Raw genomic sequence first — 18,168 nt, forward strand, 5'->3', positions numbered from 1 at the left:
ACTTTGGGAGGCCGAGATGGGCGGATCACGAGGTCAGGAGATCGAGACCATCCTGGCTAACACCGTGAAACCCCGTCTCTACTAAAAATACAAAAAAAAAAAAACTAGCCGGGCGCGGTGGCGGGCGCCTGTAGTCCCAGCTACTCCGGAGGCTGAGGCAGGAGAATGGCGTGAACCCGGGAGGCGGAGCTTGCAGTGAGCTGAGATCCGGCCACTGCACTCCAGCCTGGGCAGCAGAGCGAGACTCCGTGAAACCCCATCTCTACTAAGAATACAAAAAGCCGGGCATGGTGGCACGTGCCTGTAATCCCAGCTACTCGGGAGGCTGAGGCAAGAGAATCGCTTGAACCTAGGAGGTGGCGGTTGTGGTGAGCCGAGATGATCATGCCACTGCACTCCAGCCTGGGCGACAGAGCGAGACTCCGTCTCAAAAAGAAAAAAAACACAAAGGCAACGTTTGATCCAACGGCCTACATCGAAATACAAGAACTTCTGTGAGTGAAACTGATCCCCCAAGATCAATAATCCGACATCTCCATCAGCAACGACCGAGGGAAACAGCATCTGAACACATGCTGCGTGTGTAATTCTAAACTTTCTAATAAACACGGTTGAGAGGTAGACACAGGTGGAAGCAATTGAAGTATGTTCCATAGAACCCAGCGTAGACAGAAGATTATTTCAACATGGAATGAGTATGAAAATGTTATTAATGAGCTACTTTACATTCTTCTTTTGTATCAGGTCTCTGAAAGCCCACGTGTATTTTTTTTTTTTTTTCTTTTGAGAAGGAGTCTCGCTCTGTCGCCCAGGCTGGAGTGCAGTGGCGCGATCTCAGCTCATTGCAAGCTCCACCTCCCGGGTTCATGCCATTCTCCTGCCTCAGCCTCCCGAGTAGCTGGGACTACAGTCGCCCACCACCACGCCCGGCTAATTTTTTGTATTTTTAGTAGAGACGGGGTTTCACCGTGTTAACCAGGATGGTCTCGATCTCCTGACCTCGTGATCCACCCACCTCGGCCTCCCAAAGTGCTGGGATTACAGGCGTGAGCCACCGCGCCCGGCACCCTGTGTGTATTTTACACTCATGTACATTCCAGTTCCTCCTGGCCACGTTTCGAGCACAGCACACGTGGTTCTTGGCTATGGGACAGTGTGGGAACACATCGACCCACCAGCTCACAGGGAGCACAGACGCACGCAGCCAGCGACATCTCCTGGTCATTTCTACAGTCTGGATAGAGCCATTTGGACCTCCTGGGAAAAATGACCAGGATTCCTCAACAAATAAAGTGTTAAGGAAAAGGAGGCTGAGGCAGGAGGATTGCTTCAGCCCAGGAATTCAAGGCTGCAGTGAGCTATCATTGCACCACTGCACTCTAGCCTGGGTGAGAGAGCAAGACTCCGTCTCAAAAAAAAAAAAAAAAAAAAAAAGCATATTCTAAGACTGGGTTTAGTGGCTCATACCTATGATCCCAGCACACTTTGGGAGGCTGAGACAGGCATATCACTTGAACTCAAAAGTTGGAGACGAATCTGGGCAACATAGCCAGACCGCCCCCATTGCTACTGAAAAAAAAAAAAAAATGGCCGGGTGCAGTGGCTCACACCTGCAATCGCAGCACTTTGGGAGGTCGAGGCAGGTAGATGACCTAAGGTCAGGAGTTCAAGACCAGCCTGGCCAACATGGTGAAACCCCTTCTCTACTCAAAATACAAAAAAAAAAAAAAAAAAAAAAATGAGCCAGGTGCAGTGGTGCATGTCTGTAATCCCAGCTACTCGGGAGGCTAAGACAGGAGAATCGCTTGATCCTGGGAGGCGGAAGTTACAGTGAGCCGAGATCGCACCACTGCACTCCACCACGGGTGATACAGCGAGACTTTGTCTCACCCAAAAAAAAAAAAATAGCCAGGCATGGTGGTGCACACCTATGGTCCCAGCTACTTGGGAGGCTGAGGTGGGAGGATTGCTTGAGCCCAGGAGGTTGGGGCTACAGTGAACTGAAAGTTTGCCACTGCACTCCAGCCTGGGCAACAGAGCAAGACCTTTTCTCAAAAAAAAAAAAAAAAAAAAAACTGACCAAAACAAAACTGTCTCATGCCAGGTGCGGTGGCTGACGCCTATAGGCCCAGCACTTTGAGAGGCCGAGGCGGGTGGATCACCTGAGATCAGGATCGCTTGAACCCGGGAGCCAGAAGTTGCAGTTAGCTGAGATCTCGCCACTGCCCTCACAGAATGAGATCTTGTCTCAAAACAAACAAGCAAACCCGTCTTATTCTTGCTGTACAAATAAATGAGCAGGGAGGGAAAGGTCTAAGATCCTAAAAAATAATAAAATTGGCAAAGACTGACAAAAATAAAGAGAAAACACAAATTCGCAAAACCAAGAATAAAACAGGGATCTCACTAGATCCTTCAGGCATCAGAGAATAAAGAAATAATACAAATGACTTTACGCTCAGGGAAACGTGCTAATTCCCCAAAACCCAGAAAGTACTTAAGCTCAAACAGGCTGAAACAGATAGTCCAGATAGTCACATAACCATAGAAGAAATTCAATTCATAAAAGTTCCCCTGAAAGACATCTCCAGATCTCCATGGCCTCATTAAAGCTTCCCCCCCACACCCGCCCCCCGAGACAGAGTTTTGCTCTGTCATCCAGGCTGGAGTGCAATGGCACGATCATAGCTCACTGCAACCTTCACCTCCCAGGTTCAAACAATTCTCCTGCCTCAGCCTCCCAAGTAGCTGGGACTGCAGGTGCACACCACCATGCCCAGATAATGTCTGTATTTTTAGTAGAGACGGGGTTTCACACCATGTTGGCCAGGCTGTTCTCGAACTCCTGACCTCAAGTGATCCACCCACCTCGGCCTCTCACAGTGCTGGAATTACAGCATTGGCCACTGTGCCCAACCCATGGTTTCATTAAAGGATTCTATCAAACCTTTAAAGGCGAATTAACGTAAATTTTACACAATCGTTTCCAGAAAACAGAAAAAGGAGTAAACATTTTCCAGCTCACGTTATAAGGCCAGTATTGACCAAACCAACAAAGACCATGCAAAACAAGAAAACTGCAGACCACTGTTTCTTATTAACTTAGTCAAATAAATCCGAAACTGACCGGGGGAAGTGGCTAACGCCTGTAATCCTAAAACTTTGAGAGGCCAAGGCGGGCGGATCATCTGAGGTCAGGAATTCGAGATCAGCCTGGCCAACATGGAGAAACCCCACCTCTACTAAAATTACAAAAATAAACTGGGTGTGCTGGCACGCACCTGTAATCCCAGCTACTCCGTGCGCAGGCTGAGGCAGGAAAATCATTTGAATCCGGGAGGCGGAGGTTGCAGTGAGCTGAGATCACATCACTGCACTCCAGAGCCTGGGCAACAGAGCAAGACTCTGTCTCAAAAAACAAACAAATAAATCTTAAACCGCAAAAAATCCTGGAAACAGCTCAGATATCCAATGGGTCGTTGAAAAAAAAAAAAACAGTGGCCCATCTATACCACAGAATACTACTCAGGGGTGAAAAGGAATGAGCTACTGATACGCGATAACTTTAGTTAATCCGTAATTATGGAGAGTGGGGAAAAAAAGAATCAATCCCAAAAGGTTACATACTGTGTGATTCCATTTATGTAACAGGAGTCCTTATTACAAAGTTGAAATTATAAAATCCTTGAAATTACAAAATTTTATCGGCCGGGCGCGGTGGCTCAAGCCTGTAATCCCAGCACTTTGGGAGGCCGAGACGGGCGGATCACGAGGTCAGGAGATCGAGACCATCCTGGCTAATATGGTGAAACCCCGTCTCTACTAAAAATACAAAAAACTAGCCGGGCGAGGTGGCGGCGCCTGTAGTCCCAGCTACTCGGGAGGCTGAGGCAGGAGAATGGCGTAAACCTGGGAGGCGGAGCTTGCAGTGAGCTGAGATCCGGCCACTGCACTCCAGCCTGGGCGACAAAGCGAGACTCCGGCTCAAAAAAAAAAAAAAAAAAATTTTATCAACAGAGAACAAAAGAGAGCGAGACTCCGTCTCAAACAAAAAGAAAAAATTAGTGCTTGCCAGGGGTCAGGGACCAGCTGGGGATGGGGAGGTGGCTATAAAAGGGGCAATGAGAAGGATTTTATGGGGAGGAAACTCACTCTTGACTATCAACGTCAATATCCCAGTTGCAGTAACACAGTATAGTTTATTAATATAAGATGTTACTGGCCGGGCGCGGTGGCTCAAGCCTGTAATCCCAGCACTTTGGGAGGCTGAGATGGGCGGATCACGAGGTATCGAGACCATCCTGGCTAACACGGTGAAACCCCGTCTCTACTAAGAAATACAAAAAATAGCCGGGCGAGGTGCAGCGCCTGTATCCCAGCTACTCGGGAGGTGAGGCCGGAGAATGGCGTGAACCCGGGAGGTGGAGCTTGCAGTGAGCTGAGATCCGGCCACTGCACTCCAGCCTGGGCTACAGAGCGAGACTCCGTCTCAAAAAAAAAAAAAAAAAAAAAAAAAAAAAAAAAAAAAAAAAGATGTTACCATTGGGGGAAATTGAATAAAGGGTACGCGGCTTTTTTTTTTTTTTTTTTTTTTTTCTGACTCTCTTGCTGTTGCCCAGGCTGGAGGGCAGGGGTGTGATCATAGCTCGCTGCGCCTCGACCTCCCAGGCTCAAGCGATCCTCCCACCTCAGTCTCCCAAAGTGCTGGGAAGACAGGCGTGAGCCACTGCGCCTAGCCATCTCTACATTATAACTGCCTGTGAATCTACACTGCAAGGTAAAATTTAATGAAAATGAACGATGATTGAATTGACCCCCACACTGCGGAGACACCAGTGCAGAGGGTTTGCATTTAGAAGTCAGCCCTGGCAAAAGCTGGTAGCTCCTAGCACTGCCCAGAGCGGGATGGGGCCCAGCCACCTATCTGAGCCTGCCAATCTCAGAGGCCGCTCAGCCGTCTCTGCCGCCGTTCCTCGCGTGTTGTCTCAGAGAACCCATCTCCCTAGTCTGTCATCTGCAGATCTGTCTCCCGCACCAGGCTGGGTGCCTCCTAAGACAGCGACTGCTGGTGCGTTTCTCTGTCTCATCTTGTATGATGCCTGACTCAGCAGTTGATGAAAGTCGAAGCGGCTAACGACGGGCACATATCACAAACTCACTGCGAGGCACACCTCGGCTCCACATGACCTCACTGCGTCCCTGGAAGCTCCTGTGGGGCTGGCAAGGGACAATGTCTGCCCCAGAGCTGCCTGGACCGATCACCCCTTCCCTTTCCCGCTGTGCCTCCTGCATCCCCAGAGGGCTCGGGACACCAGCGTGAATGAATCAAAGAACCCCGAATGCCCCAACGTGTGGTCGGCCAGGTATCTTCGTTTCCCTGCCTGGTGACACCCCTTCCTCGTGACAGTCAGTGTGCAGAAAAGCCGTTTTCGGCCGGGCACGGTGGCTCACGCCTGTAATCCCAGCACTTTGGGAGGCCAAGGTGGGTGGATCACAAGGTCAGGAGATGGAGACCACAGTGAAACCCCGTCTCTACTAAAAATACAAAAAATTAGCCAGGCGCGGTGGTGGGCACCTGTAGTCCCAGCTACTCGGGAGGCTAAGGCAGGAGAATGGCATGAACCCGGGAGGCGGAGCTTGCAGTAAGCTGAGATCGCACCACTGCACTCCAGCCTGGGTGGCAGAGCGAGACTCCGTCTCAAAAAAAAAAAAAAAAAAAAGTGGTTTTCTTCTGCTGGGGAAGGGACTGAGGTGGAGTAAGCTCGTGGGTGCTGGCTGTGCAGGTTATCCGGGCAGGTTATCCGTCTCTGGGTAAACGGACAGCAGCTGGTGTATAACTGGTGCGGATGGAGCCTAAGGTGGCCCCACAGCCCCCACTTCCTGGTAACCATGCATTTGTGGGCATTTCTCCCCATAAAAGTATGGGCAGGACTGTGACTTAAACCTAACCAATAAGAACACAGCAGAGCTGACGGACTGTCGCTCAATGCTCTATATCTCACTAGCCGACTAGCTGAAGACCTCCCTTGCTGGCTTGATGTCAATAGCCACATCAGAGGGGCCCACGGGGCACGGAACTGCAGGCGGGTCCTGGGAACTGCAGGCAGCCTCCAGGAGCCAAGTTAAAAATAAATGAGGGGGCGCGGTGGCTCACGCCTGTAATCCCAACTTTGCAGGCGGATCACTCAGGAGCCAAGTGAAACCCCGTCTTACTAAAAAAATACAAAAAACTAATGAAGCCCCCATCCTTCGTAAACCCCGCAAACTGCACAGCCTGGGCGACAGAGCGAGACTCCGATTATATCAGCCCCCCACCACAACCGCAAAGACGTGGATTATATCAGCCACCACGAGAGCTTGGATTGGAAGGGGTTGTATGACTCTGTTCTCGTGTTGTTAATAAAGACATACTAAATAATAAAGACTGAGTAATTTAGAAAGGAAAAAGGTTTAATGGACTCACAGTTCCGCATAGCTGGGGAGGCCTCACAATCATGGTGGAAGGTGAATGAGGAGCACAGGCACATCTTACATGGCAGAGGCAAGAGATTATGTGTAGGGGAACTGCCCTTTGTAAAATCAGATTGGCTGGGCGCAGTGGCTCACGACTGTAATCCAGCACTTTTGGGGGCTGAGGTGGGTGGATCACCTGAGGTCAGGAGTTCAAGACCAGCCTGGCCAACATGGTGAAATTCTGTCTCCACTAAAAATACAACAATTAGCTGCACGTGGTGGTGGGCACCAGTAATCCCAGCTACTTGGGGGGCTGAGGCAGGAGGATCCCTTGAACCCAGGAGGTGGAGGTTACAGTGAGCAGAGATCGTGCCACTGTATTCCAGCCTGGGCAACAAGAACGAGACTCCGTCTCAAAAAAAAAAAAAAGAAAAAAACGTTAATCACCAGCATTTAAAAATCAGATTCCATATAATAATCCAGATAATTTGTTTCTCAGAAAATCTCAGGCTCAGAATCGCCCCTAGCAGAGAATAAATACCAATTCCACACCACACCCGAGTAATGCCGTGATGGCCCAGACTCAGTCTCCACAGCCTTCCACTGTGAAGTCTTCCACAGCTTCCACAGCCCCAGCCACTCTCCTCCCTCCACTGCAGCTCACTGACCTCCCTGCCGGGCCACAGATGCACCATAAATGTCCCAGGACCTCTGCGCTTGCTGTACCTGTACTTGGAACGCCATTGCCAAGATGCTCATGTTTATAGACAACATGTCATGGGCTATCACTTGGCCACAAAAAGGAAGGAAACTCCAACCAGGCTACAGCCTGATGCACCTCAAGGACATCATGCTCAGTGACGTCAGTGAACAGATGCAAAAGGACAAATCCTGTGTGATCCCATTCCTAGGAGGTCCCCCGAGTCATCAGATTCACAGAGATGGAAAGTAGGATGCAGGGATGTCAGGGGCTGGGGAGTGAGCGTTTCATGGGGTCAGAGTTTCAGTTTGGGAAAAGGACAAAGTAGTGGAGATGGCAGAATAACAACATAAATGCGTTTAATGCCACTGAACTGTGCACTTAAACATGGTTTAAATGGTAAATTTTCGACCAGGCACAGTGGCTCATGCCTATAATCCCAGCACTGTGGGAGGCAGAGGCGGGCAAATCACTTGAGGTCAGGAGTTCAAGACCAGCCTGGCCAATATGGTGAAACCCAGACTCTACTAAAAAATATATATATATATAAAAATTAGCCAGGCGTGGTAGCAGGCACCTATAATCCCACATACTTGGGAGGCTGAGGCAGGAGAATCACCTGAATCTGGGAGGCACAGGCTGCAGTGAGCCAAGATCATGCCACTATACCCCAGCCTGGGCGACAGAGGGAGACTCTGTCTTAAAAAAAAAAAAAAAAAAAAAAAAAAAAAAAAAAGGGCCGGGGCGGTGGCTCAAGCCTGTAATCCCAGCACTTTCAGAGGCCGAGACGGGCGGATCACGAGGTCAGGAGATCGAGACCATCCTGGCTAACACAGTGAAACCCCGTCTCTACTAAAAAATACAAAAAACTAGCCAGGCAAGGTGGTATGCGCCTGTAGTCCCAGCTACTCGGGAGGCTGAGGCAGGAGAATGGCGTAAACCCGGGAGGCGGAGCTTGCAGTGAGCTGAGATCCGGTCACTGCACTCAGCCTGGGCAACAGAGCAAGACTCCGTCTCAAAGAAAAAAAAAAAAAAAGGTAAATTTTCTGTTACATCTATTTTATCTCACACACACACACACACACACAAAGAAGCAAGGGAGAAAGAAGAGGGTCTGCAAAGTTTTTCTGCAAAGGGTCAGACAGGAAGGATTTTCAGCTTTGTAGGCCACATAGTCTCTGTTACAACTATGCAACTCTGACCTTATAACACAAAAGCAACCACAGGTAGTAAGATAAAAATGGGCGTGACTGTGTCCCAATAAAATTTTATTTGTCAAAGCAGGCAGAGGACCACAGCGGGCCTGTGGACTGCCGTTTGCTGACTCCTAAGCAGTGTGGTTTTGTAAATATGGTTATGAACAGAATGCCCCCAGAAAGCTGGTAACAGTGATGTCGCCAAAAAGGGGAACTGGGTGACCAGGCAGAGGAGGGGGAATCTTCATGTGTGGTCTTGGGTACTTTCTGAATTTTGACCCTGTGAATGGTACCTATTCACCAAATTTGAAACAAACAAAAGAGAAAAAGCTTGAGGCCGGGCATAGTGGCTCACGCCTGTAATCCCAGCACTTTGGGAGGACGAGGTGGGGGGATCACAAAGTCAAGAAATCAAGACCATCCTGGTTAACACGGTGAAACCCCGTCTCTACTAAAAATACAAAAAAATGAGCCGGGCGAGGTGGCGGGCGCCTGTAGTCCCAGCTACTCGGGAGGCTGAGGCAGGAGAATGGCGTGAACCCGGGAGGAGGAGCTTGCAGTGAGCTGAGATTGTGCCACTGTGCTCCAGCCTGGGCAAGAGAGTGAGACTCTGCCTCAAAAAACAACAACACCACCACCAAAAAAAACGAGAAAAAGGAAGCTTGACAACTCTGCCTGTCAGGGCCCGGCGGTCAGAGACGGTTCCGTGGGCAGAGGCACTCAGGGGCCTGAGGTGGTCGGTCTTAGAAAGATGCTTAGCAGGGAGCAAGACCAGACCCCAGAGGGGAAGCAGGAAGGCCAAGCCGGAGCACACACGGCCTGGCTGGACGGCTTCAGAGCCAGTCCGGGGGCCCCGGGAGGGGCTGGGTGGCCGGAAAGGGAGGAAAGGAGAGAGGGAGGACTCGCCCCAGGATGCAAGGCTCACCCGAGCACCACGTTGGCGTAGAGTTCCCGCGCCGTCCTGGTCTCACGCTTCCTGGAGATCTCCGCGTCGTACCAGAAGCCCCGCTCCTTGGGGTTGTCGGGGTTGTAGTTGAGCATGACCACCTGGCCCACCTCCAGGTCCTGCCACTTGATGATGGTGCGGGCGCGCGCTCGGACGTCCCTGGAGTTCATCTGGACCACGCCGTTCTCCGGGTAGCTGGGAGGAAAGCCCCGGCCTTAGATCCCGTGGTAAGACCAAACCTCGTTCCCTCCATGGGAAACAAGCCAAAGTGGGGCCGGCCCCTCCCGACAGTGTGCAGAGACCCCCCCGACAGTGTGCAGAGGCCCCTCCCGACAGGCTTATTTGCTGGTGTTGAGAACACGCAGGTATATTAAGGTACATTCCAGGTACAGAATTATTATGGGTTGCCCGTGTCCCCTGCAAAAAGAGGTGTTCAAACGCGGATCCCCAGTACCCACAAATAGTTCTGTTTTTGGAAATAGGGTCTTTGTAGGTAGAACCTTTGCAGATGAAATCTTATTAAGATGAGATCACACCGCAGTAGGGTGGGCCCCAATCCAACAGGACTGGTGTCTTTAGAACAAGAGGAGAGGCCGGGAGCCATGGCTCAAGCCTGTAATCCCAGCACTTTGGGAGGCCAAGGCAGGCAGATCACCCGAGGTCAGGAGTTCAAGACCAGCTTGACCAACACGGTAAAACCCTGTCTCTACTAAAAATACAAAAATTAGCCGGGCGTGGCCAGGCGCAGTGGCTCACGCCTGTAATCCCAGCACTTTGGGAGGCTGAGGCGGGCAGATCAACTGAGGTCGGGAGTTCGAGACCAGCCAACATGGAGAAACCCCATCTCTACTAAAAATACAAAATTAGCCAGGCGTGGTGGCGGGTGCCTGTAATCCAGCTACTCGGGAGGCTGAGGCAGGAGAATCGCTTGAACCCGGGAGTCGGAGGTTGCAGCGAGTCAAGATCGTGCCATTGACTCCAGCCTGGGCAACAAGAGTAAAACTATGTCTCAAAAAAAAAAAGCAAAACAAACAAAAACAAAAATTAGCCGGGCTTGGTGGTGCACGCCTGTAGTCCCAGCTAATTGGGAGGCTGGGCAGCAGAATCGTATGAAACCGGGAGGTAGAGGGGGAAGTGAGCCTTGTATGCTGTTAGGAATTTGAGGGTGGGGCCCCAGATCCTGATTACCATCTTGAGACAGTGCCAAGCTCTGGCCTGAACACCCGCAGCCAAGGACGCACGTCTCAGAGCCTGAGGACCCAGGCCCGCCCACCTGCCATGACTCACTCGTCGTATTTCACGTGGTAAATGACGTCCGCGTCCTCCTCCAGTGCGGGGCTGGACGTGGAGCTGCAGGGTTCGTCCCGGGAGGGGCCTTCCGCGTCACCCTGACCACCTGCGCCTCAAACCACGCTCCCATGTTCGTGTCCCGGGCATCGACGTACTCGTTGACCTGTGAGGAATGAGGGAACTCTGGTATCCCAATGGGGTAAGGAAAACTGACGGGAGACCACCTTGGTTCTCGGACGCTGGGATGCTCTGGAACCAGGGCACAAACTCAAATGCCCACAGCGAGGTTTCTCCTCCCTGGCTGGGAACCCAGGCCCGTGAGAAACCAGCCCCAGCAGGGGTGATGGGGATGCGGGGCCAGGGGCCATGGACTGTCTTCACAAATGCCCCTGCAGTTCTGCTTCAGCCACAGCTGCTAGAAGGCTCTGAGAGACCAGAGCTGCCCATTTGTCAAGAGAAGCTGGAAATCCAGGCAGGGCATCATGGCTCACGCTTGGAATCCCGACACTTTGGGAGGCCAAGGCAGGTGGATGCTTGAGCCCCGGAACTCAAGACTAGCCTGGGCAACGTAGTAAGATCCTGTGTCTACTAAAAAAAAAAAACAGACTGGGTGCGGTGGCTCACACCTATAATTCCAGCACTTTGGGAGGCTGAGGCAGGAGGATCACTTGAGGCCAGGAGTTCAAGACTAGCCTGGCCAACATGGCGAAACCCTGTCTCTATAAAAAATACAAAAATTAGCCAGGTGTGGTGGCACATGCCTGCAATCCCAGCTACTCAGGAGACTGAGGCACGAGAATTGCTTGAACCCAGGAGATAGAGGTTGCAGTGAGCTGAGATGGCACTACTGCAGTCCAGCCTGGGCAACAGAATGAGACCATGTATTAAAAAAATAATAAAATTAGCTGGGTGTGGCGGCACACACCTATAACATCAGCTACTCAGGAGGCTGAGGTGGGAGGATCACTTGAGCCCACAAGTTCGAGGCTGCAGTGAGCTGTGATCACACCACTGCACCCCAGGCTGGGCAACAAAGTGAGACCCTGCCAAAAAAAAGAAAGAAAGAAAAGAGCTGGAAACCCAGATCTTTCTGTGACAATTACTGATCTTACATGGTGGCAGCAAGTTCAGAAACGTCACAGCCACTGCAAGCTTCACAGAGAAAACACGTGCAAGCCCCCACACAAGACTCTGCTCTAGAGGTCCACAAAGGAAGCCCAGGGCACTGTGTTCCCCTCAGGGAATGTGCAGGAAACCACCCCTTGGCCATTTCTCCCCAGCTGGAGCTGGAGAGGGGCGTGGGAAGCCCCTCCCGTGGGCCCTGGGTATGCAAAGATCAGAATGGCAGGGAGAATGTCCAACCCCGGGGCAGCTGCAGAGGGGAGGCGCACCTTGTACAGCCCCAACTCCGTCTCATCCCACATGTCCTCGTCGGCTGGCCTGCTGTCAGTCTCGGCGGCTGCCTCGCCGTGGGTGGAGGACTTGTCCGACTCACTCTGGCCCAGGCAACAGCCCGAGTCGGTGTCGGAGAGCTCGGAGTCCCGCTCCTTGGCGCTGTGGGGGAGCACGAGGCTCTGGCGGACCAGGAGCTGGATGGTGTCATTCAGGCGGACCTCATAGTCGAAGAGGGTATGGCCGTCCTCCATCTGCAGGGACACCAGAGGCAGATGCTGTTCAGCCACCAAATGCCAAGTGGGCATCTGTGGGCACCAGTCGTGAACCAAGCACTATGTCCCAGCACTCGTTGGGGGGCAATCTGCATCAGAATAAAGGGCCATGATACCTGGACCATGCCAGGGGGCTGTCCCGCTCACAGGTGGCACCCCAGTCCCTTCCCTCAGAGTCTCAGGCCCCTCTAGCGAGGGCTTTTGGCACCACATGCAGGACACACCCAGGAGCACAAAGCATCATCGCAGGGCACTACGCATAGCATACATGGGGGTCTCGGGAGTTTTTCCTGATACTTCGCGTTTACGGCAGCTTTTGTGACAGTGAATGTGTGTCACCTCTGTCACTGGTTCTCAACCAAACACGACTCAGACGCCGGGGGATGCTGGGCCATGTCTGGGACATTTGTGGTTGTCGCCACTGAGAGAAGCTCCTGGCATGGAGTAGGTGGAGGTCAGGAACCCTGCTTGGCACCCTGCAGTGCCCAGGACAGCCCCACTGTCCAGTGCCGAGACGGGGAGACCCTGTCCCACCTGAACGGCAAGAGGCACATGCCAGCATCCATGAGCTTCCTGGGTAAGGCTCCAGCGCCAAGCTCGCCCACCAGGGCACCTCCTCCAAGGCTCAGCTCCACCCCTTTGTGCGCCTTTATCCTGATGCCCTCATCTCCTGGGGCCCGTCCCCAGGCTGGCTCCACAGCCTGCCCCCCAGGTCACCTGACTCAGCAGGTGTGCAAGGAGGAGCTCATCACCTGAGCTGTATCTGGCGGCTGGAGAAGCCGAGGCATTTTGTCAGAAGCCGCCCATCCACACTCCACCAACCCCCAACAAGGACCCCTCTCCCGGTGGTTTCCCATCTAGGACCCCCTCCCAGTGGCTTGCCATCTAGGACCCTCTCCCAGTGGTGTCCCATCTAGGACCCCCCTCCCGGTGGTCTGCCATCTAGATGCCCCCAAGGCAACAAGTTCCTCTCCCCTGACACTGCCATGCCAGGAACACCCTATAGTTGTGACAACCACAAATGTCCCCAGACATCATCCAGTACAGGGTGGGGGGGTATGACATCACCCTGGGTGAGACCCCTTGGTTAGGGATTCCACAGGCCTCCAAGAGACTCCTTATCCCATGATGTCTGCCCTACTGAGGTCCCAGGAGGCTGCACACATTAAAATCCACACACTGACAGGGAAGGGAGAGAGGGAGTGAATCCCGGGAGCTGGGGTCCCCCTGGTTTCCATCGTCTGCCCTGTGGGGAGTTGATCCTGTGCCTGGTGCAAGCAGGATTGGACTCGGTTGGTTTCTGTGTAATTAACACAGGTTTCTCAACCTCAGCATGGCTGACATTAGGGCTGACCACTTGGGCAGGATGGGTCTCCCGCTCTGGGCACTAGACAGTGGGGCTGTCCTGGGCGCTGCAGAGGCACCAGAGCGTCCCTGGCCTCCACCAGTCATGACAACCACCGATGTCCCCCAGACATCACCCTGTGTCCCCTAGAGGCAGAAATGCCCTGGTTCAGGAGCGTTCTTAGGAAAAGGGAGGAGAGAAACATACATGGAATGTCAGCTCTTCCTCCTTCCGTCCCTTGGAGTTCCAAGGCCTGACGGCTGTTCAAATACAAACAGCATGGGGGTCACAGTGAAGGCCAAAGCCCTTCTCTGCAAAGCTTTCTTTCTTTGTTCACCAACAACCTAAGAACCTGATAAAGGCTGACTCATCTTTTCCAGAAAAAAAACACATTTTTTTTTTTTTTTTTTTGAGATGGAGTCTCACTGTCGCCCAGGGTGGAGTATAGTGGTGCTATCTCAGCTCACTGCAATCTCCACCTCCCGGGTTCAAGTGATTCTTGTGCCTCAGCCTCCCGAGTAGCTGGGACTATAGGCATGAGCCATCACACCTGGCTAATTTTTGTATTTTTAGTAGAGACAGGGTTTCACCACATTTGCCAGGCTGGTCTCAAACTCCTGAGCTGAACAGGGAACGGGTCCACCCAACTCAGCCTCCCAAAGAGCTGGGATTACAGCATGAGCCATGGTACCTGGTCTGATTTTTTTTTTCTTTAGAAAGGACCTCGCTCTGTTGCCAGGATGGAGTGCAGTGGTGCAATCGTAGCTCACTGCAGCCTCGAACCCTGGGCTCAAGCAATCCTCCTGCCTCAGACTGCTGAGTAGCTGGGACCACAGGCACACATCACCCATGCCCAGCTAATTTTTTTAGAGATGGGGTCTTGCTGTGTTGCCCAGGCTGGCTTTGAACTCCTGTGCTCAAGCAAGTGATCCTCCAGGATCAGAAAAACCCGTTTGAACATGTACACACCCACCCACAGCTACAAAGGTTTCAAGGGCTGCTCCAAAACCCACCGTGGACATCAAGAGCCCACCAATACCTGCTTCAGCCCTTCTGTTCTCCCAGCAAGCAGTGAATGCCTCCAACATGCTGGGCGCTGCCTGCATGCCAGGAGGAGGCTCAGGGCCGGCTCTCTAGCACAGAGCAGCTGGCTTCGGGGAGAGGTAACACGGATGGAGAGAAAGAGGCATGTCAACCTGTATACGCAGGTTCACACAGCATCACAACAGCCAGAGGGTGACAGCAACCCAGGTGTCCATCAGCAGGTGAGGGGACTGAGGCTGGGCACGGTGGTTCACGCCTGTAATCCCAACACTTTGGGAAGTCGAGCAGGGGGGCAGATCATGAGGTCAGGAGTTCGGGACCAGTCTGGCCAACATGGTGACACCCTGTCTCTACTAAAAATACAAAAATTAGCCGGGCATGGTGGCGGGCGCCTGTAATCCCAGCTACTCGGGAGGCTGAGGCAGGAGAATCACTTGCTTGAACCTGGGAGGCAAAGGTTGCAGTGAGCCGAGGTCATGCCATTGCACTCACTCCAGCCTGGAGAAAAACAGCAAAACTCTTGTCTCAAAAAAAAAAAAAAAAAAACAGCTGAGGTGGATCAACACAACGTGGCCATCCATGCATTAAAATATAACTCAGTCCAGGTGCAGGGCCTCACGCCTGTCATCTCAGCACTTTGGGAGGCCAAGGAGTGCAGATCACCTGACGTCAGGATTTCAAGACCACCCTGGCCAACATGGTGAAACCCCGTCTCTACTAAAAATACAAAAATTAACCTGACGTGGTGGTGGCCGCTTGTAATCCCAGCTACTCCAGAGGCTGAGGCAGGAGAATTGCTTGAAGCTGGGAGGCAGAGCTTGCAGTAAGCAGAGATCGCGCCACTACACTCCAGCCTGGGCAACAGAGCAAGACTTCGTAAAAAAAAAAAAAAAAAAAAACAAAAAAAAACACACTATGAAGCTGGCTTTTTTTAAAAAAAAAAAAAAAAAAAGAGGGCACTGTGGCTCATGCCTGTAATCCTAGCACTTTAGGAAGGCAAGGGCAGAGGTGGGAGGATCACCTGAGCTCAAGAGCTGAAGACCACCCTGGGCAATATACTGAGACCCTGTCTCTACTAAAAATAAAAAAAACTAGCCTGGTGTGGTGGTGCACACCTGTAATCCCAGCTACTTGGAGGCTGAGCAGGAGGATCACTTGAAACCAGGAGGTGGAGGCCGCAGCAAGCTATGATCATGCCACTGCACTCTAGCCTGCGTGACAGAGTAAGATCCTATCTGAAAAAAAAAAAAAAAAAAAAAAGGAAAGAAACCCATTTGAAACACCTGCCTGTTAAATGTACTACAGTACGACTCCGGCCGGATGACATTCTGGACGAGGCAAAACCATGGCAACCGTAAGATGGTCAGTGGCTGCCCCAGGCTGGGGTCAGGAAGGCTAACTCGATGGAGCACAGGGGATTTTTAGGGCTGTGAAATGACTTCGTGTGACACTGTAACGTGAATACATGTCATCACACATCTGTCTAAACCATAGAACATGTAACACCAGCTAGGCACGGTGGCTCACGCCTGTAATCCCAGCACTTTGGGAGGCCGAGGCGGGCAGATCACAAGGTCAGGAGTTTGAGACCAACCTGGCCAATACGGTGAAACCCCATCTGTACTAAAAATAAAAAAATTATCCAGGCGTGGTGGCTCTCGCCCATATTCCCAGCTACTCAGGAGGCTGAGGCAGGAGAATCACTTGAAGCCGGGAGGCAGAGGTTGCAGTAAGCCGAGATCACGCCACTACACTCCAGCCTGGGTGACAGAGTGAGACACTGTCTCAAAAAAAAAAAAAAAAGAAAAAAAGACGTAACACCAAGGGCAAGCCCTGGTGTAGACTGTGGACTCTGGGAGATGAAAATGACGCCACAAGCCGGGCGCGGTGGCTCAAGCCTGTAATCCCAGCACTTTGGGAGGCCGAGACGGGTAGATCACGAGGTCAGGAGATCGAGACCATCCTGGCTAACACGGTGAAACCCCATCTCTACTAAGAAATACAAAAAAAAAACCTAGCCGGGCGAGGTGGCAGGCGCCTGTAGTCCCAGCTACTCGGGAGGCTGAGGCAGGAGAATGGCGTGAACCCGGGAGGCGGAGCTTGCAGTGAGCTGAGATCCGGCCACTGCACTCCAGCCTGGGCGACAGAGCGAGACTCCGCCTCAAAAAAAAAAGAAAAAAAAAAAAAGAAAATGACGCCACAGAGGGCCATCGATTGTAACCGATGCACCGTTCTGTGGGGGAAGCTGACGGTGCAGGCGGCTGTGCCTGTCGGGGCAGGGGGTCTATGGGAACTCTCTGTGCCTTCTGCTCAATTTTGCTGTGAACCTAGAACTGCTCTAGAAAATAAAGTTTATTATTATTTTTTTTTTTTTTTTTAAAAAAAGGGGCTAGGCACAGTGGCTTACTCTGTAATCCCAGCATTTTGGGAGGCCAAGGTGGGCAGATCACTTGAGGCCAGGAGTTCGAGAGCAGCCTGGGCAACATCGCCAAACCCCGTCTCTACTAAAAATACAAAAATTAGCCAGGCATGATGGTGGGTGCATGTAATCCCAATTACTCGAGAGGCTGAGGCAAGAGAATCACCTGAACCCAGGAGGTGGAGGTTGCAGTGAGCCGGGATCTCGCCACTGCACTCCACCCCGGGCGACAGAACGAGTCTCCGTCTTAAAAATAAATAAATAAATAAGAGAGAGACAAGTTAAGTGCCCCCAGTATCACTGGGGCAGGGAAAGCAGCACAGGACAAGCCACACGGAGCTCAGAGGGATGGACAGGGCACTCATCTGCATCCGGGCCAGCACCTCTGTGGCCAGGCACAACCCCCTTGCCAAAGCTGACATTTGGGGTGGGGTCGCTCTCTGGAGTGGGGCCATCCTGGACCCTGCAGGGTGCGGATCAGTACTCCGGGCCTCCATCCACTCCACGCCAGGAGCGCCCCTGAGTCATGCATGTCCCCAGACATCCCCCAGCGTCCCCTGAAGGGGAGAATCGCCCGCAGTGAGCACCCAAGCTAGAGCGGCCCTCACGTGTGTCCGAAGACCACGTGCGCAGAGGGGCAGCTGCTCGTCCTGTGTTTCCAGCAGCGTTATTTGCCAGAATGGCGTGGGCATCCTGAGCTCCAGCCAGCGGGAGCACAGCTCAGCTGCGTGGGGCAGCCAGGGACAGCCAGGCAGAGGGGCCTCGGCACACGAGGGAAACCAGCCCACTGTAGAGGCGGAAAACACAGTCCCAGCACCACCAAGACGGAGGACCAGTCGGGGGTGCAGCCCTGGGCAAGGGGCAGCCTGGAGAGCAGGCGGCCAGCACGGTGGCTGGGGGCCAGCAGGCCAAAAACCAAGTGACCTGGACAGCAGAAGGTGGCAGGAGGAGCGGACGGAGCCAGGAGGGGGCCAGACGGTCGGACTCTGTCCTGCCGGACTCAGACAGAGGACAAGTCCGGGAGGAGCGAGACCGAGGAGGAGAGGCCAGGGCGGCAGAGTCGAGTAGGGAAGCAGGGCCGATGAGAACTGGCAGCGGGTGGGCAGGG

General features: G+C 52.6%; 2 protein-coding genes across 3 annotated transcripts in view; one reads left to right on the forward strand and one right to left on the reverse strand.

Annotated features, from left to right (window-relative positions):
* MYDGF (myeloid derived growth factor) overlaps positions 1-18,168 on the forward strand; it is a 408,533-nt gene that overhangs the window by 121,325 nt on the left and 269,040 nt on the right. The window lies entirely within an intron of this gene.
* The window catches only part of UHRF1 (ubiquitin like with PHD and ring finger domains 1), a 56,695-nt gene that overhangs the window by 24,742 nt on the left and 13,785 nt on the right, over positions 1-18,168 (reverse strand). Inside the window, 4 exon segments of the mRNA XM_050770173.1 lie at positions 9,275-9,490; positions 10,583-10,670; positions 10,673-10,748; positions 11,977-12,231. Of these exon segments, the coding sequence (XP_050626130.1) occupies positions 9,275-9,490; positions 10,583-10,670; positions 10,673-10,748; positions 11,977-12,231 (635 nt within the window).

The sequence above is a fragment of the Macaca thibetana genome, chromosome 19 (genome assembly GCF_024542745.1).
Source record: "Macaca thibetana thibetana isolate TM-01 chromosome 19, ASM2454274v1, whole genome shotgun sequence".
Classification (NCBI taxonomy): domain Eukaryota; kingdom Metazoa; phylum Chordata; class Mammalia; order Primates; family Cercopithecidae; genus Macaca; species Macaca thibetana.